Consider the following 22,570-nt stretch of genomic DNA (forward strand, 5'->3'; position numbering starts at 1 on the left):
GATCGATGTTTCTACTGATATCTGTTTTCCACTTTGACACTAAACTGAATTATTAGCTGAAAACCTCCAGGAAGTGTAAAAAGGTTAATTGGATATTCTGGAGGTTTTTGAATTAGTGCCGTCTCCATTACAGGATTTCTGTTTGGATATCTGGGTTTTCTCCTGAATCTCAAGGTAACAGAAACGCGGCTGACTGGCATCCTGCAGTTGTGGTCAGCAGCGCTCGAAAAGAGGTGAAAACACAAAAGTGGTTTCAGAAATCTCTACTTAAAGATAACTGCAACAAAGAGATGTATTATTTTGTTATTTAAGCTTTAAAATTGTACGATTATGATCCGTTAACTGCAGGTCTGGATCTGGACCCTAGTGGTCAACAGCGGAACTGCAGGTCTGGATCTGGCTGTTTCCAACATTTATTTGGTCATAAACATGTTCCAGTCAAGTTGTACGGAGGCTGACACCAGGACTTGTTCCCCTTTTGCATCTATGGACAGTAGTTGGCATCGATGTTGATGGTTGACTTGTACGGACACGATGGCAGCAACCAGAATGACATTTATCTAAGCGGCTTAAAGACAAACCAACACTCATGTGATGACATCATAAACACTTTAATATTGATCAGTAATCCACAAAACTACCTCCCTGAGCTGCAGTCTGCACTCTAGATGCTGAAACAGTTTTTGATGGAGGAAAACAGCTGATTATATTTGGTATCTACAGAAATATAGATTTGGTAGAAATGTGATCCAGTGGACAATGGACCATAAAATCTGAGGTTGCAATAAAAACATTTTATTTCCAAACAGTTTTCTTGACTCACTGAATTAGGTGAGAAAATGAGAGTTGAAAACAACGTTACAGATGACATCATGGAGGGGTTGTCCAGTTCTTCTACAGTCTAGGAACCATAGAAGCACATTATTGTTGTTGATTTCTCCTTCTACTGACAAATGTACATAAAAATCATCGTAGGACCCTGAACATGAAGAAGCAGTTCTAGATGATGGATGGATCATCTTATTCATCTTGGTGAGAGCTCACATATAAACAAACACTTTACCATGACAGTGACCAGACAGTCCAGTAGCGATGTCATAGCTGGAACAGGAAGTGGTGTGAATAAAAACCAGGATGAACCCTGGCTGCACAGCAACCTTGTGCTCAGATGTGTCAGCAGGTTGTAACTTAATCTGGGCTGATTGCAGCTCAGTGATTCCTCTCTGACGTCACAGTTGGTCACATGTGGAGCAAACTACCTGCAGCTGACATGAAGTGAATGATCTCAGCTGAACTGAGCTGCAGAGAAACAACATGCTGCTGTTCACTGTGAAGCTCTGACTGGAAACAGACAGAAGAACATGTGGATCCTGGAGTAACGGTAGCTTCACCTTTAAAGGACCGGAAGAGGAAGAAGTTTCCAAGGAATCATTCAGAACAGTTTCACCAACGTGTGATTCAGGTGTTCTGATGGATACAGAGACAGACATGTACAGACTCAACTATCTGTCCAACAGAGACAGTTTCTCTGACAGGAGGAGACTCTTGAGACTGAACTCAACACAGAGACACTGAAGAACCAAACCCGAACCCAAACCCAAACCCAAACCCAGGATAGAGAGGTTCAGTGAATGTGGTGTTGAAGGTGTGGAGGTGGATCAGTCTGTCAGAGGAGACGCTGTAGAAGGACAGAGTTCCAGCAGGAACGTCCACATACACTGCTGCTCTGTTAGAGACTGAGGAAGAGGAGGAGCAAGATGTTTCTCTGTTATTGTGGCAGACACAGTACCGACCACCATCATAACAGTTCAGACTCCAGGAATGATCGTTCCTTCCAAACCAACAGTCACCAGAGTTTCTTTTCCTGCTGATTCTTCTGTAACTCACTGATACAGAAACTCTTCCTCTCCACTGGAACTCCCAGTAACAGCGACCCGTCAGAACTTCTCTACACAGCAGCTGAGGAAAGAAATCAAACCTGTCTGGATGATCAGGATATGACTGATCCTCCCACACATCCATCATCTTCCTGTTGTTGTCAGACAGTTTGATGTTGTTGTTGACTGTGTTTGTGTCGATGGTGAGTTGACAGGAATCTGATGGAGAGAACAAACAACCCAGCTGCAGTTATTATTGATCTGTGATTGATCACCAACCCAGTCTCATATAAAAACGTACCCTGGCTACGTTGGTCCAAAGTGCAAAAACGTAGAGGGTTTACAATATTAGCCCTTGAAATGTATAACTGTTACATTTTTCTAGCGCTTGAAATGTATAACTGTTACATTTTTCTGCCTATTCGTTTTGCGTCCAAGTCACGTGACTTTTAAGATTCTGGCCGTGATACCAACAAACACGGTGGACATTTTTCATTTTTGAGTGAAAAAAGTCTATATTTTGAGTTAACAAACACGGTGGACATTTTTCATTTTTGAGTGAAAAAAATCTATATTTTGAGTTAGTTTCTGCATAGAAATGTGCTTTGATTACATTTCTAGCAATATATAAATGTAGATAATCTCTAGCTTGCTCGTGGTTGCAACGTTTTTTTCAGATCTCGTCAGAATAATGTAAAACTGGAACGTTTTAATAACGTGAAATGGTTACATTTTTGGTTGCTGGACACGCTGTGAAAAAAATCAATATTTTGAGTTAGTTTCTGCATAGAAATGCGTTTTGATTACATTTCTAGCAATACATATTTCACTTTCATAATATTCACTCAGTAAATGTATATAATCTCTTGCTTGCTCTGGTTGCAAGGTTTTTTCAGATCTCGTCAGAATAAAACTGGAACGTTTTAATAACGTGAAATGGTTACATTTTTGGTTGCTGGACACGCTGTGGAAAAAATCTATATTTTGAGTTAGTTTCTGCATAGAAACGCGTTTTGATTACATTTCTAGCAATACATATTTCACTTTCATAATATTCACTCAGTAAATGTACATAATCTCTTGCTTGCTCTGGTTGCAAGGTTTTTTCAGATTTCGTCAGAATACCCTGGCTACGGTGGTCCAAAGTGCAAAAACGTAGAGGGGTTACAATATTCAACCCAGTCTCACAGGAAAACGTGGTACAGGCTACGTTGGTCCACATTGCAAAACGTGGCCAATGTTACGATTTGCCCTCCTAAAACGTGAGATGTGAACGCGTTCCGTGGCTCATTCATTTTAATAGGTTTCGTTAGGTTTCGTTTCTGTCACGTGACTTTCAAGTTTTTGGCTGTGGAGGAAAAATAAAATTGCTGCCATTTCTTTGATTCTCGGTCTAAATTGCAATATTTTAAGATAGTTTCGCCATGAAAAGCAGATTTTATCATATTCATAGCAAGAAATATATTTTGGTTATTTTACCCTCATTTAATGGATCTTATTGACGGAAATGTATGGACCATGTGCTTGTTTTACTTCCTTTGAGTAATAAAACCACCAATTCTCTTGCATGGCCCCGTTATTAAAATATATGCCAGGCCCAGTGCTTAATTTGTAAAGTGGGAGGTCCCGGAGCGCAGACGATGAGTGGCTCCGGTGCAAGAGAAAAAAAACACACACACACTGTTGAACTGTTTTGACGTTAATGGCGATTTTCACAATGATATCTGCAACATTTCTTAAGGTAGAAACACCACTGTATTATACAACATTAGTGGGTTAATTTCCTGCACATCAATTTTCATGTTTTTCCCTTCGCTTGTGAGAAAAAAAAAAGAGTTGTTTCATGCTGAGAGCATCATGCCAGCCAATCAGAATCCTGGAAAAAACATCAACAAATGACACGTGTAACTTCCAGGCTGATTTATGGTTCCGCGTTACACCAACGCAGAGCCTACAGCGGAAGTGATACTAGTAGCTGATTGGCCGATATGTGATCATCATCATCATCATCACCACCACCATCATCACCATCTTTATCATCATCTTTATCATCATCATCATCATCGCCACCACCATCATCATCATCATCATCAAATTAAAGCTGCAAGCAGCGATGAACGGGACCTCGCGCGTGCAATTTGACTTGGATGATGATGATGATGATGATGGTGGTGGCGATGATGATGATGATGATGGTGATGATGATGAGGATGATGATGATGATGATGAAGGTGATGATGAAGATGATGATGAAGATGATGATGATGATGAAGGTGATGGTGGTGATGATGATGAAGGTGGTGATGGAGGTGATGATGGTGATGATGATGATGATGATGGTGATGAAGGTGATCAAGGTGATGATGATGATGATGATGATGATGATGGTGGTGGTGGTGGTGGTGGTGGTGGTGGTGGTGATGATGATGATGATCACATATCGGCCAATCAGCTACTAGTATCACTTCCGCTGTAGGCTCTGCGTTGGTGTAACGCGGAACCATAAATCAGCCTGGAAGTTACACGTGTCATTTGTTGATGTTTTTTTCCAGGATTCTGATTGGCTGGCATGATGCTCTCAGCATGAAACAACTCTTTTTTTCTCACAAGCAAGGGAAAAACATGAAAATTGATGTGCAGGAAATTAACCCACTAATGTTGTGTAATACAGTGGTGTTTCTGCCTTAAGAAATGTTGCAGATATCATTGTGAAAATCGCCGTTAACGTCAAAACGGACAGTTCAACAGTGTGTGTGTGTGTGTGTGTGTTTTTTTTCTCTCGCACCGGAGCCACTCATCGTCTGCGCTCCGGGACCTCCCACTTTACAAATTAAGCACTGGGCCTGGCATATATTTTAATAACGGGGCCATGCAAGACAATTGGTGGTTTTATTACTCAAAGGAAGTAAAACAAGCACATGGTTCATACATTTCCGTCAATAAGATCCATTATTATTATATTATTATTGATTTTTTCCACAGCGTGTCCAGCAACCAAAAATGTAACCCTTTCACGTTATTAAAACGTTCCAGTTTTACATTATTCTGACGAGATCTGAAAAAACCTTGCAACCACGAGCAAGCAAGAGATTATATATATTTACTGAGTGAATATTATGAAAGTGAAATATGTATTGCTAGAAATTTAATCAAAACGCATTTCTATGCAGAAACTAACTCAAAATATTGATTTTTTTCACAGTGTGTCCAGCAACCAAAAATGTAACCATTACACGTTATTAAAACGTTCCAGTTTTACATTATTCTGACGATTTCTGAAAAAACCTTGCAACCACGAGAAAGCAATAGATTATATACATTTACTGAGTGAATATTATGAAAGGGAAATATGTATTGCTAGAAATGTAATCAAAACGCATTTCTATGCAGAAACTAACTCAAAATATTGATTTTTTTCACAGTGTGTCCAGCAACCAAAAATTTAACCATTTCACGTTATTAAAACGTTCCAGTTTTACATTATTCTGACAATTTCTGAAAAAACCTTGCAACCACGAGAAAGCAAGAGATTATATACATTTACTGAGTGAATATTATGAAAGTGAAATATGTATTGCTAGAAATGTAATCAAAACGCATTTCTATGCAGAAACTAACTCAAAATATTGATTTTTTCCACAGCGTGTCCAGCAACCAAAAATGTAACCATTTCACGTTATTAAAACGTTCCAGTTTTACATTATTATGACGAGATCTGAAAAAACCTTGCAACCACGAGCAAGCAAGAGATTATATACATTTACTGAGTGAATATTATGAAAGTGAAATATGTATTGCTAGAAATGTAATCAAAGCGCATTTCTATGCAGAAACTAACTCAAAATATTGATTTTTTTCACAATGTGTCCAGCAACCAAATAGGTAACCATTTCACGTTATTAAAACGTTCCAGTTTCACATTATTCTGACGAGATCTGAAAAAACCTTGCAACCACGAGCAAGCAAGAGATTATATACATTTACTGAGTGAATATTATGAAAGTGAAATATGTATTGCTAGAAATGTAATCAAAACGCATTTCTATGCAGAAACTAACTCAAAATTTGATTTTTTCCACAGCGTGTCCAGCAACCAAAAATGTAACAATTTCACGTTATTAAAACGTTCCAGTTTTACATTATTCTGACGAGATCTGAAAAAACCTTGCAACCACGAGCAAGCAAGAGATTATATACATTTACTGAGTGAATATTATGAAAGTGAAATATGTATTGCTATAAATGTAATCAAAACGCATTTCTATGCAGAAACTAACTCAAAATATTGATTTTTTTCACAGTGTGTCCAGCAACCAAAAATGTAACCATTTCACGTTATTAAAACATTCCAGTTTTACATTATTCTGACGAGATCTGAAAAAACCTTGCAACCACGAGCAAGCAAGAGATTATATACATTTACTGAGTGAATATTATGAAAGTGAAATATGTATTGCTAGAAATGTAATCAAAACGCATTTCTATGCAGAAACTAACTCACAATATTGATTTTTTCCACAGCGTGTCCAGCAACCAAAAATGTAACCATTACATGTTATTAAAACGTTCCAGTTTTACATTATTCTGACGATTTCTGAAAAAACCTTGCAACCACGAGCAAGCAAGAGATTATATACATTTACTGAGTGAATATTATGAAAGGGAAATATGTATTGCTAGAAATGTAATCAAAACGCATTTCTATGCAGAAACTAACTCAAAATATTGATTTCTTTCACAGTGTGTCCAGCAACCAAAAATGTAACCATTTCACGTTATTAAAACGTTCCAGTTTTACATTATTCTGACGAGATCTGAAAAAACCTTGCAACCACGAGCAAGCAAGAGATTATATACATTTACTGAGTGAATATTATGAAAGTGAAATATGTATTGCTAGAAATTTAATCAAAACGCATTTCTATGCAGAAACTAACTCACAATATTGATTTTATTCCCAGCGTGTCCAACAACCAAAAATGTAACCATTACACGTTATTAAAACGTTCCAGTTTTACATTATTCTGACGATTTCTGAAAAAAACTTGCAACCACAAGAAAGCAAGAGATTATATACATTTACTGAGTGAGTATTATGAAAGGGAAATATGTATTGCTAGAAATGTTATCAAAACGCATTTCTATGCAGAAACTAACTCAAAATATTGATTTCTTTCACAGTGTGTCCAGCAACCAAAAATGTAACCATTTCACGTTATTAAAACGTTCCAGTTTTACATTATTCTGACGAGATCTGAAAAAACCTTGCAACCACGAGCAAGCAAGAGATTATATACATTTACTGAGTGAATATTATGAAAGTGAAATATGTATTGCTAGAAATGTAATCAAAACGCATTTCTATGCAGAAACTAACTCAAAATATTGATTTCTTTCACAGTGTGTCCAGCAACCAAAAATGTAACCATTTCACGTTATTAAAACGTTCCAGTTTTACATTATTCTGACGAGATCTGAAAAAACCTTGCAACCACGAGCAAGCAAGAGATTATATACATGTACTGAGTGAATATTATGAAAGTGAAATATGTATTGCTAGAAATGTAATCAAAACGCATTTCTATGCAGAAACTAATTCAAAATATAGATTTTTTTTCACAGCGTGTCCAGCAACCAAAAATGTAACCATTTCACGTTATTAAAACGTTCCAGTTTTACATTATTCTGACGAGATCTGAAAAAACCTTGCAACCACGAGCAAGCAAGAGATTATATACATTTACTGAGTGAATATTATGAAAGTGAAATATGTATTGCTAGAAATGTAATCAAAACGCATTTCTATGCCGAAACTAACTCAAAATATTGATTTTTTTTTCACAGCGTGTCCAGCAACCAAAAATGTAACCATTTAACGTTATTAAAACGTTCCAGTTTTACATTATTCTGACGAAATCTGAAAAAAACGTTGCAACCACGAGCAAGCAAGAGATTATCTACATTTATATATTGCTAGAAATGTAATCAAAACGCATTTCTATGCAGAAACTAACTCAAAATATAGATTTTTTTCACTCAAAAATGAAAAATGTCCACCGTGTTTGTTAACTCAAAATATAGACTTTTTTCACTCAAAAATGAAAAATGTCCACCGTGTTTGTTGGTATCACTGCCAGAATCTTAAAAGTCACGTGACTTGGACGCAAAACGAATAGGCAGGAAAATGTAACAGTTATACATTTCAAGCGCTAGAAAAATGTAACAGTTATACATTTCAAGGGCTAATATTGTAACCCCTCTACGTTTTTGCACTTTGGACCAACGTAGCCAGGGTACGTTTTTATATGAGACTGGGTTGCGATCACTGATGGACTCATGAATGAGAGATGTGTCAGTGTGAAGATGGTTGAATGTGTGAATGAAATAAAAACACACTTACACTTCCTCAGACCTGGTGTCATCCATCGTTGTCCAGCAGGCTCCACCCTGAAAGGAGGAGGGGGGTCAGACCAGCACAGTCTCTTTCAGCAAACATGGACATTACATGGCTCTCACACACTGATGAAGGAACAGTCCAACACTTGGACAGATGCACTTGAATGCAGCATCTCTGAAGTCCTGTCCTGAGGTCATCATGTTGCAGCTCAGTTTGAACACATTATTTTCATCTGATTTCATCTTTGCTGAATCAGCAGCAGGAGGAGACCGTGTCATGGATGAGTGAGGTTGCCGCGGTTATTTTGCTGTGATGGGCCTGAAAACCGCACTGCTGTGGTTCTGGGATGTTTGCTGGGTCAAGAACGGCTCAGAGTTGTGAACTGCATCTATCAGCTCTGCTGCAGCACCAGATGAGCTGCTGCAGCTCCATCTGCTCAAAGATGTCTGTTCAAAGCCAGAGAGCCACAAAGATGATGTCCACAACACCATGAAGAGTCCAGCACACTGATGTCCTTCTGTCTTCATACCTGAGAGTGTCCAGTCTCCAGCGGGGATCCTCCAGTCCAGCAGACAAAAGCTTCCCTGCTGACTCTCCTGGATGGTTGTAGCTCAGGTCCAGTTCTCTTAGATGGGAGGGGTTGGAGCTCAGAGCTGAGACCAGAGAAGCACAGCCTTCCTCTGAGATCAGACAGCCCGACAGCCTGCAGACACACAACACAACACACATGCAGAGACTCTGAGAGAACTGCTGTGAGACTAAAGCTGACTCTGTCCTCGTGTTCACCTTATGATGGCGCTGAAGGAAAAGTCAGAGGATCAGCAGAAACACTGAAATTCACCCTGAATCCAACAAATGTTGCTGAGACGTTTCAGCCTGAACTAAACTTGTGGATGAACATCAACATACAAAGAGTCCCGCTGCTGCTGAGGCCGACCACATCCAGATGTGGAGAGAGACGTGTGAAGAGCATCATGTGACCTGCACATGTGACATCACACTCCATGACTGACGTGCCTGTCCTCAACACTTTAGTGAGTTTTACAACCAGATAAGTCAGCTGTGTTTAAATATCACTTTAATCAGCTTCATTTGAGTTGAATAAACATTGACTCTTTTCTCAACCAAACAGCGTTCGTGTTTCCAGGGATGTCATTTGGTCTGAAATGTTCTGAAGTATATAGATTATAACACCTGTGCATTATTCACCCAGGGTTTTACACCATCACCAACCCTTCCCTCAGTTCAAGCTGATGACCTTGTTAACAGTTTCAGTTCCAATGTTATGACTGTTATTGATTCTATCACCCCAATTAAGACCAAAATTCTGTCAGGGAGGAAAAAGTCACCCTGGAGAAACGCCACATTGGTTAAAGCACAGAGAAGGATATGTAGACAAGCAGAACGCAGGTGGCGCAAAAACAAACTTAAGGTTGTCAGGGTTTGACACTTCCCCCCAGTTTGTGACTTTCAGTTTCTGTCTTGCCCCGCCTGTGTCCCATCTGCCCTGATTGTGTCTGCACCTGTGTCTCATCATGTCTCGTTATCCCCTCAGTATATCTTGTCTTGTCATTCCTTGGTTCCCTGTCGGTCCGTACTGTTCTTTCCTCCATGTGCTCCTGGTCTTTGATCCCTGTTAGTTTTTGATCCTGCTCTGCAGCGCTTTGTTTTTACCTTTTTGGATTAAAACCCTTGTTTTTTGAGAACTCCTGCCTCCAGCCTCCCTCTGTCTCCTGAACTTGGGTCCTAGCAAACCAAACCCCAACAGAACGGACCGACCAAATGGACCCAGCGGGAGAGCGCCTCACCCTAAGGGAGTTTTTGCGCCGGGCCGAGGAGGGGGAGTATGGGGACCCCCTTCTGGGAACATGCCAGGCTCGCGGTGGGCCCAGGAGCCTGCAGGCTCATGGGAGGCGACGACGAGGGCGTCAGCGCCAGCGCTAGGCCCCAGCTTGTTCCGGCTCCAGCTCCTGCACCTGTCCCTGTTCCAGTGGTGGTCCCGGACGCACCTGTCCCTGTTCCAGTGGTGGTCCCGGACGCACCTGTCCCTGTTCCAGTGGTGGTCCCGGACGCACCTGTCCCTGTTCCAGTGGTGGTCTCGGACGCACCTGTCCCTGTTCCAGTGGTGGTCCCGGACGCACCTGTTCCAGTGGTGGTCCCGGACGCACCTGTCCCTGTTCCAGTGGTGGTCCCGAACGCACCTGTCCCTGTTCCAGTGGTGGTCCCGGACGCACCTGTCCCTGTTCCAGTGGTGGTCCCGGACGCACCTGTCCCTGTTCCAGTGGTGGTCTCGGACGCACCTGTCCCTGTTCCAGTGGTGGTCCCGGACGCACCTGTCCCTGTTCCAGTGGTGGTCCCGAACGCACCTGTCCCTGTTCCAGTGGTGGTCCCGGACGCATCAGCCCCTGCTCCGGTGAGGATCCGTGTATCCCCTCAGCCAGCTCCGAGGACCCGTGTCCCCCCCCAGCCCGCCCTGGATGTGGACTGTGGGGACATCTGGGATCTGTCCCTTGAGGGGGGGCGAGCGCCCCGGACCCGGGTACCCCCGCAGCCGGCGCCTGGGACCCGGGTACCCCCGCAGCCGGCGCCTGGGACCCGGGTACCCCCGCAGCCGGCGCCTCGGACCCAGGTACCCCCCCAGCCACGTCAAGTTCCAGAGCCACGTCAAGTTCCAGAGCCCCGTCAAGTTCCAGAGCCCAGCCAAGAATCCCCGTCACGCCCCCCGCCAAGACCCAGGCCCAGGCCTCGGGGGGGCGCCCAGAACGCTCTCGCTGGTCTGCTCAGTCCCGAGGGCGGCCCCCGGAGCTTTGGCCGTGTGTGGCTCTGCAGCGCTTTGTTTTTTTGGATTAAAACCCTTGTTTTTTGAGAACTCCTGCCTCCAGCCTCCCTCTGTCTCCTGCACTTGGGTCCTAGCAAACCAAACCCCAACAAAGGTATATTACAACATTTATAAAGAGTCTTCGCAACTATAACCAGAAACTGAAGAATGCAATGCAATTGTATTTTTCAGAGATTATCGATAGAAACAGTAATAATGCTCGCACACTGTTTTTTGTGGTAGACAGACTGACAAACCCCACAGCCTCAATCCCCCCAGAACTGCTGTCTGAAAGGGCCTTTTTCACAAACAAAATATTACAGATAAGACAAGCAATGTGCAGCTCCATCTCAGGAATGATAACACTTTCTTCCCGTCCTCTAGTAAATCTGGGACAGTTCAGCCTCTTAGATAATACAACCCTAATGGAAAAAAACAGTTTTTAACTGCACAGCTCCGGATGTACTGAAGATAATAAATACTTTCTCTTATCACTCTTCAAACAGGCCAGTTTCCCCAGGTCTTGAAAACTGCAGTAATAAAACCTCTTCTAAAAGAAATCAAATCTGGATGCTACAACACTTAGTAACTATAGGCCAATATCAAATCAGCCATTTTTGGGGAAAATCATTGAAAAGGTCCTTTTCCAACAAATCCATGCTTTTATGATGCAAAACAATCTTTTTAATGCATTTCAGTCTGGATTTCGGCCACACCACAGCACTGAGACTATACTCATCAAAGTATTAAATGATATTCATCTGAATAATGATGCAGGCAAATCCTCTGTTCTGGTATTACTGGATCTCAGTGCTGCATTTGACATAGTTGATCATAACATTCTACTAAGCAGATTGGAAAAGTGGGTGGGATTCACCGGCACTGTGCTTCAATGGTTCAAATCTTACTTGCAATATAGGTCCGTTTTTGTGTCAATTGGAAACCATGAGTCAGAGAACTAGGATCACATGTGGGGTTCCTCAAGGGTCCATTCTCGGACCGCTTCTATTCAACATCTACAGTGCTTTGCGAAAGTATTTGGCCCCCTTGAACTTTGTGACCTTTTGCCACATTTCAGGCTTCAAACAAAGATATAAAACTGTGATTTTTTGTGAAGAATCAACAAGTGGGACACAATCATGAAGGAACGAAATTTATTGGATATTTCAAACTTTTTTAACAAATAAAAAACTGAAAAATTGGGCGTGCAAAATGATTCATCCCCATTAAGTTAATACTTTGTAGTGCCAGGTTTTGCTGCGATTACAGCTGTAAATCACTTGGGGTATGTCTCAGTTTTGCACATCGAGAGACTGAAATTTTTGCCCATTCCTCCTTGCAAAACAGCTCGAGCTCAGTGAGGTTGGATGGAGAGCGTTTGTGAACAGCAGTTTTCAGTTCTTTCCACAAATTCTCGATTCCTACTTTCTGGATTCAGGTCTGGACTTTGATTTGGCCATTCTAACACCTGGATATGTTTTTTGTTAACCATTCCATTGTAGATTTTGCTTTATGGTTTGGATCATTGTTTTGTTGGAAGACAAATCTCCGTCCCAGTCTCAGGTCTTTTGCAGACTCCATCAGATTTTCTTCCAGACTGGTCCTGTATTTGGCTCCATCCATCTTCCCATCAATTTTAACCATCTTCCCTGTCCCTGCTGAAGAAAAGCAGGCCCAAACCATGGTGCTGCCACCACCATGTTTGACAGTGGGGATGGTGTGTTGAGGGTGATGAGCTGTGTTGCTTTTACGCCAAACATAACGTCTTGCATTGTTGCCAAAAAGTTCGATTTTGGTCTCATCTGACCAGAGCACCTTCTTCCACATGTTTGGTGTGTCTCCGAGGTGGCTTGTGGCAAACTTTAAACAACAGTTTATATGGATATATTTAAGAAATGGCTTTCTTCTTGCCACTCTTCCATAAAGGCCAGAATTGTGCAGTGTACGACTGATTGTTGTGGTATGGACAGAGGCTCCCACCTCAGCTGTAGACCTCTGCAGTTCATCCAGAGTGATCATGGGCCTCTTGGCTGCATCTCTGATCAGTCTTCTCCTTGTATGAGCTGAAAGTGTAGAGGGACGGCCAGGTCTTGGTAGATTTGCAGTGGTCTGATACCCCTCCATTTCAATATTATCGCTTGCACAGTGCTCCTTGGGGTGTTTAAAGCTTGGGAAATCTTTTTGTATCAAATCCAGCTTTAAACTTCTCCACAACAGTATCTCTGACCTGCCTGGTGTGTTCCTTGTTCTTCATGATGCTCTCTGCGCTTTAAACGGACCTCTGAGACTATCACAGTGCAGGTGAATTTATACAGAGACGTGATTACACACAGGTGGACTCCATTTATCATCATTAGTCATTTAGGTCAACACTGGATCATTCAGAGATCCTCACAGAACTTCTGGACAGAGTTGGCTGCACTGAAAGTAAAGGGGCTGAATAATTTTGCACGCCCACTTTTTCAGTTTTTTATTTGTTAAAAAAGTTTGAAATATCCAATACATTTCGTTCCACTTCATGATTGTGTCCCACTTGTTGTTGATAATTCATAAAAAAATTGCAGATTTATATCTTTATGTTTGAAGCCTGAAATGTGTCAGGGTTTGACATTTCCCCCAGTTTGTGTTTTCAGTTCTGCTCCTCCTGTGTTCCATCTGCCCTGATTGTCCACACCTGTGTCTCGTTATCCCCTGGGTATATCTGGTCTTGTCTTTCCCTGCTCCATGTCGGTCCTTACTGTTTCCTTACTGTCAGGTTTTTGGTTTTTGCTCTCATGTTTTGGTTAATCCTGCTCTGCAGTGTTTTTGGTTCTTGTTTTTAGTTAATAAACCCAGTTTTTTGCCACTCCTGGCTCCTGCTCTCCTGCATTTGGGTCCTCAACAAACCACAACCGTGACAGAACGGACTGACCAAAATGGACCCAGCGGGAGAGCTCATTTCCCTCTGTGAGTTTCTCTGCCGGGAGGCGGAGAAAAACATGCGCTGGTTCGAGGAGGAGGAGGAGCTTTCCGGGGAACACACCTGGCTCGGGGTGGGCCAAGGGGCCTTCAGGCTTAGGGGAGACGACGACGGCGTCGGCGCCAGCCCCAGCTAGCCTCTGTTCCGGCGGTGGTCCTGGGCGCATCGTCTCCTGTGTCGGCGGTGGTCCCGGACCCACCTCTGGCAGCTCCAAGGACCCGGGTCCCCCCTCTGGCAGCTCCAAGGACCCGGGTCCCCCCTCTGGCAGCTCCAAGGACCCGGGTCCCCCCTCTGGCAGCTCCAAGGACCCGGGTCCCCCCTCAGCCAGCGCCGAGGACCCGGGTTCCCCCTCAGCCAGCGCCAAGGACCCAAGTTCCCCCTCAGCCGGCTCCTCGTATCCTGTCTGCCCCCAAGCCAAGTTCCACGCCACAGCCAAGTCCAAGTCCCACGCCACAGCCAAGTCCAAGTCCCACGCCACCTACCTTCTTTACCTATTGAATCAGTAGGAGTTCTCGTTCTCGTTTTTATTTTTCTTCCGACGAAATGAGGGCCTTTTTGCCCCCCTAAACATGCCCCAAATGTCAACAAATTTTGCACGCAAGTCAGGCCTGGCTCAACAGTGCCCCGCAGAAAACTTTGTGCCTCAAGCCCCACAATACGGTTTGACTTACATGCACGTAAATCGGTACACACCTGTATCATGTCACAACTTAAAGAAAAGTCTCTTGGCGCCATGTCCGAAACCAAACAGGGAGTCAGCCATTTAGAATAAATCGTGTAATTTTGGCGCAATTTATGCCATTTCTTCAGCCACTTCTTCGCCCGAACCGTAACGTGCACCCAGGTGTTTTTTACATCAAAATGTGCGTCTCGATCCGCGACTTTTCTTAGTCAAAAGCATTACCGTGGCCCCCCTCCCCCACTATAGATACACTTCAGGTGGAGCTTTGATAGGACTATTACACACACACACACATACACATACACACACATACATACATACATCCACACATAGACATATACATCGGCTTGTTCACCTGCATGCTTGTTTTTGGGGTTAGTTAATCGCGGTGGCTTGGCTCAGATTGTGGTTGGATCTCCAGACATGGGACGGTTGCTGCTCGTGTTTAGTCCGGTTCCGTGTCGGTTTCGTAACAATGCACATATATATGCCTTAGGTTTTTACCATATTTGTGCAGACAAAGTAAAAAAAAGAGAAAAAAGCATTACCGTGGCGACGATAGACGCGAAAAAGCGCATCCCCCCTTCACCTGATTGGTCCATATTTGATAGTTCCTACTTTCTGCTTTGAAATGCTTTGACATAAAGACTCGTGGGTGGTGTCATCGGACTCGGTTTTGAGTCCTTGAACATAATTGGTGCAAATTATCCCTGCCCCTTCTTCTGATTGGTCGATATGTGATAGTTCCTATTTTCTGCAATATCTTTTGAATAGTTTGACATAAAGACTCGTGGGTGGTGTCATCATACATGGTTTTGAGTACTTGACCTTCATTGGCATTAATTAGACCCGCCCCTTCTTCTGATTGGTCGATATCTGATAGTTCCTACTTTCTGCCATAACTTTTGAATGGTTTGACATAGAGAGTCGTGGGTGGTGTCATCCACTGAATGTCCAGGTCTGAAGAATCTACATGCAAGTCATACAAGCTTCCACTGCAGCCTGAACGTGCACAAGGGTGCGAGGGCCCGTTCATCGCTGCTTGCAGCTTTAATTTTATTTAATTTTATTTGTTAGTTACTGTCTAATTATGTAATTGTGCTATATAAATAAACTTGCCTTGCCTTGCCTTGCCTTGAAGTCTCCAGAAACAATCTGCTGGTTTTTATTCAAGGTCAGATGATCAGAAATGGACCAATAACAGAATATTGATCAGTCCAGCACCTTGTGGATATCCAGACACAGACTGAGTCGAGGTTAGAAGAACAGAGACTTCTGCTGCTGAGGTCATCACCATTTGACACTTATTGGTGCTCCAGTTTGATCATTTTATGGAAACTAATTCAATATTAAATAGGAAACATTTCAAAGTCTGACATAAACGTCTGATTTGAGAACTTTTAGTGATAAAGAAAAGGTCAGATTAGAGAGGGGAGCTTAGAGATGTTCACATGTGGAAAAACGTGTTGATACTCTTCAATTAAAGGAAGAAAAAAACACCCCTGATCACTGAAATAACCTGAAACTGACTAAACTACAAACAGACGTTTATGCGGACTTGGTGGAGCCCTTCTCCTCGTTCATCATCCTCACACAGTTCTGACCGACTGTCTGTAGTGCTTCAACCCGATCTGAACCCAGTTACAGTTATTAAAACTCATCAACAATCCTTCAATATCAACCACAGTTCTAATAGTCAACAGTTGAACACTTGGTGGATTCTGACCTGAGAGACTCCAGGTGACAGTGTGGACTCTCCAGTCCAGGACACAGCTTCTTTAGTCCTGAATCCTGCAGGTGGTTGTTACTCAGATCCAGATCTGTCAGACTGGAGGACTGAGAGCTGAGAACTGAGGACAGATCTGCACAGATGTCCTCTGAGAGGTGACAGACACTCAACCTGCAGAGGAGATATAAGATAAATTATCATGTAATTTAACATATCACATGATAGAACTTAAATGAAGACTGATCAATTCAACTATTAATGAATAAGTGTTGCTGCACTACAGTCTTGATCAAAGCTGCATTTCTCTTCTCTGCATGTAAAGTTTCCTGAGATTAATCATTGAGGAGAACTGGTCCCACATGAACCTGAATTTAGTTGAACAGTGAATTTAACTGGTTTCCTGCAAGAAAACAACATGTGATTGTAACTAAAAGAGATGTGTCCGTGTTGGTCCTTACACAACTTTCTTGGAGGCTTTGACCACCGGCAGCAGCCTCCGTAGAACCTCCTCTGAAGCTGAGTATTTCTTCAGATCAAACACCTCCAGATCTTCTGATGACAGTAAGATGAAGACCAGAGCCGACCACTGAGCAGGAGACAGTTCATCTGTGGAGAGAGGTCCTGACCTCAGGGACCGTTGGACCTCCTCCACCAGACAACCATCGTTCAGTTCATTCAGACAGTGGAACAGGTTGATGCTTCTCTCTGCAGACAGATCCTCACTGATCTTCTTCTTGATATATTCAACTGTTTCCTGGTTGTTCTGGGATCCTCTTTGTTTTGGTTCCAGCAGACCTCGTAGGAGAGTCTGATTGGTCTCCAGTTTGAGACCCAGGAGGAAGCGGAGGAACAAGTCCAGGTGTCCGTTTGGACTCTGTAAAGCCTTGTCCACAGCACTCTGATAGAGGTCAGTCTCTGCTCTTGTTTTAAACCACCTGGAGGTGTTTCTTTGTTCCTCCAGCAGGTTGACTCCAGACTTGATGAAGGTCAGATGGACATGAAGAGCGGCCAGAAACTCCTGAACACTCAGATGGATGAAGCAGAAGACCTGGTCCTGGTACAGGCTGCTCTCCTCTCTAAAGATCTGGGTGAACACTCCTGAGTACACTGAAGCCTCTCTGACATCGATGCCACACTCTCTCAGGTCTGGTTCATAGAAGATCAGGTTTCCTTTCTGCAGCTGCTCAAAAGCCAGTTTTCCCAGAGACTCCACCATCTTCCTGCTCTCTGGACTCCAGTGTGGATCCGTCTCAGCTCCTCCATCATACTTGACCTTCTTCAGTTTGGCCTGGACCACCAGGAAGTGGATGTACATCTCAGTCAGGGTCTTGGGCAGCCCCCCTCCCTCTCTGGTTTCCAGGACTTTCTCCAGGACCGTAGCAGTGATCCAGCAGAAGACTGGGATGTGGCACATGATGTGGAGGCTCCGTGATGTCTTTATGTGGGAGATGATCCTGCTGGTCTGCTCCTCTTCTCTGATCCTCTTCCTGAAATATTCCTCCTTCTGTGGGTTAGTGAACCCTCTGACCTCTGTCACCATGGAGACACACTCAGGAGGGATCTGATTGGCTGCTGCGGGCCGTGTGGTGATCCAGAGACGAGCAGAAGGAAGCAGGTTCCCCCTGATGAGGTTTGTCAGCAGCAAATCCACTGAGGTGGACTCTGTAACATCAGTCAGGACCTCATTGTTGTGGAAGTCCAGAGGAAGTCGACTCTCATCCAGACCGTCAAAGATGAACACGACCGGGAAGTCTTCAAAGCTGCAGATTTCTCTGGTTTCAGTGAAGAAGTGTTGAACAAGTTCCACCAAGCTGAACTTTCTCTCTTTCAGCACATTCAGCTGTCTGAAAGTGAATGGAAGCAGGAACTGGATGTCCTGGTTGGTTCTGCCTTCAGCCCAGTCCAGAGTGAACTTCTGTGTTAGGACTGTTTTCCCGATGCCGGCCACTCCCTTCGTCATCACTGTTCTGATTGGTTCATCTCTTCCAGGTGGGAGTTTAAAGATGTCTTCCTGTCTGATGGTTGTTTTTGCTCTGTCTGGTTTCCTGGATGCTGCTTCAATCTGTCTGACTTCATGTTCATCGTTGACCTCTCCAGTCCCTCCCTCTGTGATGTAGAGCTCTGTGTAGATCTGCTTCAGAAGGGTTGGGTTTCCTGCTTTAACAATCCCCTCAAACACACACCGGCACTTCTCCTTCAGCCTAGACTTCAGCCGCTTTTTACAAACCGCAGCAAAAGAACCTTAATAAAAGTGGAAAAAAGAAACCAATTAGTGTTTTATAAAGTGCTATTGTAGGGGGCTACTGTAGGGGGGTGCTTGGACGATGTGGGGGCGACTGGTCTGCAGAAATGTTTAGCTGGGTGTCAACGGTCAAAATAACCTTCATGTGGATCAAAAATGCAGATCTGATTCCAGCAGAACATTGTTGGAACAAGATGAGCAGAGTTCCTCCCTTCATCTTTCAGTGGGCTTAATGTTGTGGCTGATCTGTGAATGTTGTTCATCTCCTGAGGCATTCTGGTTAATTTATCAAGCAGCTTAATTGTTCAGAGAAATCCTCTTACTGCTCTGCAGACGCTCAGCCAGCTCCTCCTGTTTCATTCTCCTCAGGAAGTTCACTGTGAGCTTCACAAACGCCTCTCTGCTGCTGCTCATCTGCTCTTCATCCTCACCCTGAAACAGATGCTCCAGGGATTCTGGGTCATCTGGACTCAGAACCTTCTGGATCTTCTTCAGCTCGTTCTTCACAAACATGACAATGTTGTCCTCCAGCAGCTGGAACAGAAGACACATGAAGAACACAATCAGACTGAAACCACGGAGACAAACATCAGACCCATGTTGGACAGACTGACAGTCCAATGGTCTCCAGAGACCAGCATGGAGACAAACATCAGACCCATGTTGGACAGACTGGCAGTCCACTGGTCTCCAGAGACCAGCATGGAGACAAACATCAGACCCATGTTGGACAGACTGACAGTCCACTGGTCTCCAGAGACCAGCATGGAGACAAACGTCAGGTCCATGTTGGACCGACTGACAGTCCACTGGTCTCCAAAGACCAGCATGGAGACAAACATCAGGTCCATGTTGGACAGACTGACAGTCCACTGGTCTCCAGAGACCAGCATGGAGACAAACATCAGACCCATGTTGGACAGACTGACAGTCCACTGGTCTCCAAAGACCAGCATGGAGACAAACATCAGGTCCATGTTGGACAGACTGACAGTCCACTAGTCTCCAGAGACCAGCATGGAGACAAACATCAGACCCATGTTGGACAGACTGACAGTCCACTGGTCTCCAGAGACCAGCATGGAGACAAACATCAACAGAACAGGTGGAGAAGCAGTTGTTGTTCATGTACAGACCAGAAATATGGAGTCCAGCAGTGTCTGATGCTGCTGGACAGACGGACCGCTGGGAGGCTCTGAGCTCTGCTGGTCCACTCTGTGGAGGAACCAGGAAGAATTAGCTCACATCATGTCTGTCCTCACAGAGACAAACACCAGCTGAAGTTCCATGAAGTCCTGTTTGGATGAGGACAGTCCATCAGAGGACTGGTTGTGGTGTTGAAGGTTTACTAGTCCTGCTGATCCACTGAGAACGTACATGTGACCTCAGTGAAAAGTTACAACAAGATCAGGAACATGGACAATTGATGGAGACATGAAGCAGCTGAGCAACTCTGGATCATCATCAGGATCAGTAAGAGGAACTCTGGACCATCATCAGGATCAGTCCTCTGGAAGGTAAGGCCTCCAGATGTGTCAACCAGAGGAAAAAACTCCTGACAGGAGATGAAGATCTATGAGGAGGAAGCTCAGATCACCATCAGGTGATGGAGGACCACAGGGGTCCAGGACTACATGATCTACTCAGGAAGAAACATGTGGAGTTTTCCTAACATGAGGACCGGTTTAAATACATTTAAATTCATCTCACCTCTCTGAAGAAGACTGTTGGTCTCCTTTAAAGTTAAGATATCTATCATTTGAGTGGTCGCTCTTCAAGGACAAACAGCTGGGTTCATGTTCAAGAGACTCTCTTTTCTGATGGACCCTGATAAAAGACAAAAGTTCAAAATGTAAATATTCTATATGAAAAAGAAGTTATACAGATAGAAATATTTACTCTATTTAAAAAGTATTAAATAGAAATCATTGGCAGCGTTTGGATACACTCACCTATAGGGGTGGGCAAAAATATTGATACAGCAATATATCGCGATACATAGTCTCCCGATACGATATCGATATTCAATGTATGTATCGCAATATATTGCCGTATCAATATTTTTGCCCACCCCTAGCTGCACTTTATTTTGTGATTTCAGTGTGGGTGAGACACTGCATTTTATTTTTGTCATTTTAAGTCAGGGGCAAGTAGCTGTACTGTATTTTTGTGATTTCAATTTCAGTGTGGGTGAGACACTGCATTTTATTTTGAGTATTTTGTATCTAAGAATAATGCACACACTGCACTTTTCATTGTGTTTCAGTGTGTTTTTTCATGCAAATATGTTGCATAATTAAAATGGAAAGTTTGAATTACATTGTTTTGACTCAGTCTGTCCAATGCATTATCACTATCATCTGATGTACATATATACAACTTGGATTTTAAGATGTGTAATGCATTTTTAAATTTTTCGGTGAACTATGTAGAATATCGGGATATATCGCATAATCGGGATATCGCAATGTGTATCGTATCGTGGCTCAAGTATAGTGATGCGTATCGTATCGTGAGGTCCTTCCCAATACCCACCCCTACTCACCTATTTACAGCCGAACGTTGCTCTCCTTTAAAGTTAATAACATATTCCTTTGACTGGTCGCTCTTCAAGGACACACAGCTGGGTCCAGGTACAGGTCCAGGTCCAGGTCCAGGTCCAGGTCCAGGTCCAGGTCCAGGTCCAGGTCCACGTCCAGGTCCAGGTCCAGGTCCATGTTGATTCCTGTAATAATGAGGTTTGGTGAGTATTGAGCTCTGACATGCAGAAGAGTCAGGGACAGTTAGAGATGCTCATCTCACCTCTGAGCTTTGCTCCGACTCTCATGTTCCCCACACAGAGAGGTTTTAGAGGGAGGGACTCCCTCCTCTCTGTCCTCACACTGGTCCATTCTGCTGAATTCACGTCCACATCAGCTCACACACACACCTTCATCTGCAGAGGAAACACACATCACTTTTGGCTTAAGGCTTTTCTCCCACTAGGGGAGTTTTTACCTGCCATTGTTTATGTAATAATTGCTCAGGGGTCATGTTCTGGGTCTCTGGAAAGCGTCTAGAGACAACATCTGTTGTATTAGATGCTATACAAATAAAATTGAATTGAATTGAATTGAATTGAATCACTGGTGTTGCACACAGACCATCTGATCCTGCTCTGGTTTTTCCTCTCTTTAGTGTTTATGTCACTTGAATGCAGTCAGAAACCAGTGGGAGGTGGAGGAAGTCACTGATACAGCCGTATCTGCTGATCCGAGCTGCTCTGAAGCTTTCTCTCAGCGCATTTGTATTCATTATTTATATACATATTTCTTTCTACATATGTTTTGTACTATTACAAGATAGTAATATGTTTATAGGCCTACACTGTACATGTGTAATTGACAATAAAAGGCAATCTATTATATTTTCTCCTTTTTTGTCTTCTCCTTTTCTATTTCTAAGATTAAAAATATTAAATACTGTGACTAACAGAGTTTTTTTTTCTGCAGAAACAGGAAGTTGAAAATCTCGAACAAGCAGAAAGAGACTCTGCCACTACGTGAGTGTGGTTCCTGTAAATGTGAAGGAGGGGAAACTGTCCTGCAGAGACACGTGTCCTCCTCCTTCACAGCCTCATTACACAACACTTACACAAGCAGCAAACAACTTCCTCCAGGAACCACGCTCTATTTTGAAAGGCTTGACAGGAAACAGCAGCCTGACTTTAATGCTGGAGATGACAGCTTCATTCCAGGAAATAAAAACCCTAAAGTTTGATCGATGAAGAAAACTAATCATCATCATCATTTATCAATAATAAAACCAATAAAAATGTCATTAACAATCATGTAGATTTGTCTTCAGACACAAGAATGATCAAAGTT

General features: G+C 43.3%; 1 protein-coding gene across 2 annotated transcripts; it reads right to left on the reverse strand.

The window, feature by feature from the left end:
* Window positions 1-595: 595 nt before the first annotated feature.
* On the reverse strand, window positions 596-20,525 carry LOC133419732 (NLR family CARD domain-containing protein 3-like). 2 transcript variants are annotated; one of them, XM_061709136.1, is made up of 8 exons: window positions 20,415-20,525; window positions 19,841-19,919; window positions 19,136-19,238; window positions 16,921-18,703; window positions 16,460-16,633; window positions 8,804-8,977; window positions 8,278-8,324; window positions 596-2,096 (listed from the first exon to the last, which is right to left on the reverse strand). In XM_061709136.1, the coding sequence occupies exons 3-8, from the start codon at window positions 19,215-19,217 to the stop codon at window positions 1,558-1,560; spliced, it is 2,799 nt and encodes a 932-aa protein (XP_061565120.1). In that variant the 5' UTR covers window positions 19,218-19,238; window positions 19,841-19,919; window positions 20,415-20,525; the 3' UTR covers window positions 596-1,557. The 2 variants fall into 2 exon arrangements, with proteins under 2 accessions (XP_061565120.1, XP_061565119.1); XM_061709135.1 differs by lacking the exons at window positions 19,136-19,238; window positions 19,841-19,919; window positions 20,415-20,525 and adding an exon at window positions 18,844-18,933.
* Window positions 20,526-22,570: the final 2,045 nt, after the last annotated feature.

Source organism: Cololabis saira, chromosome 19 (assembly GCF_033807715.1).
Source record: "Cololabis saira isolate AMF1-May2022 chromosome 19, fColSai1.1, whole genome shotgun sequence".
Lineage (NCBI taxonomy): Eukaryota > Metazoa > Chordata > Actinopteri > Beloniformes > Belonidae > Cololabis > Cololabis saira.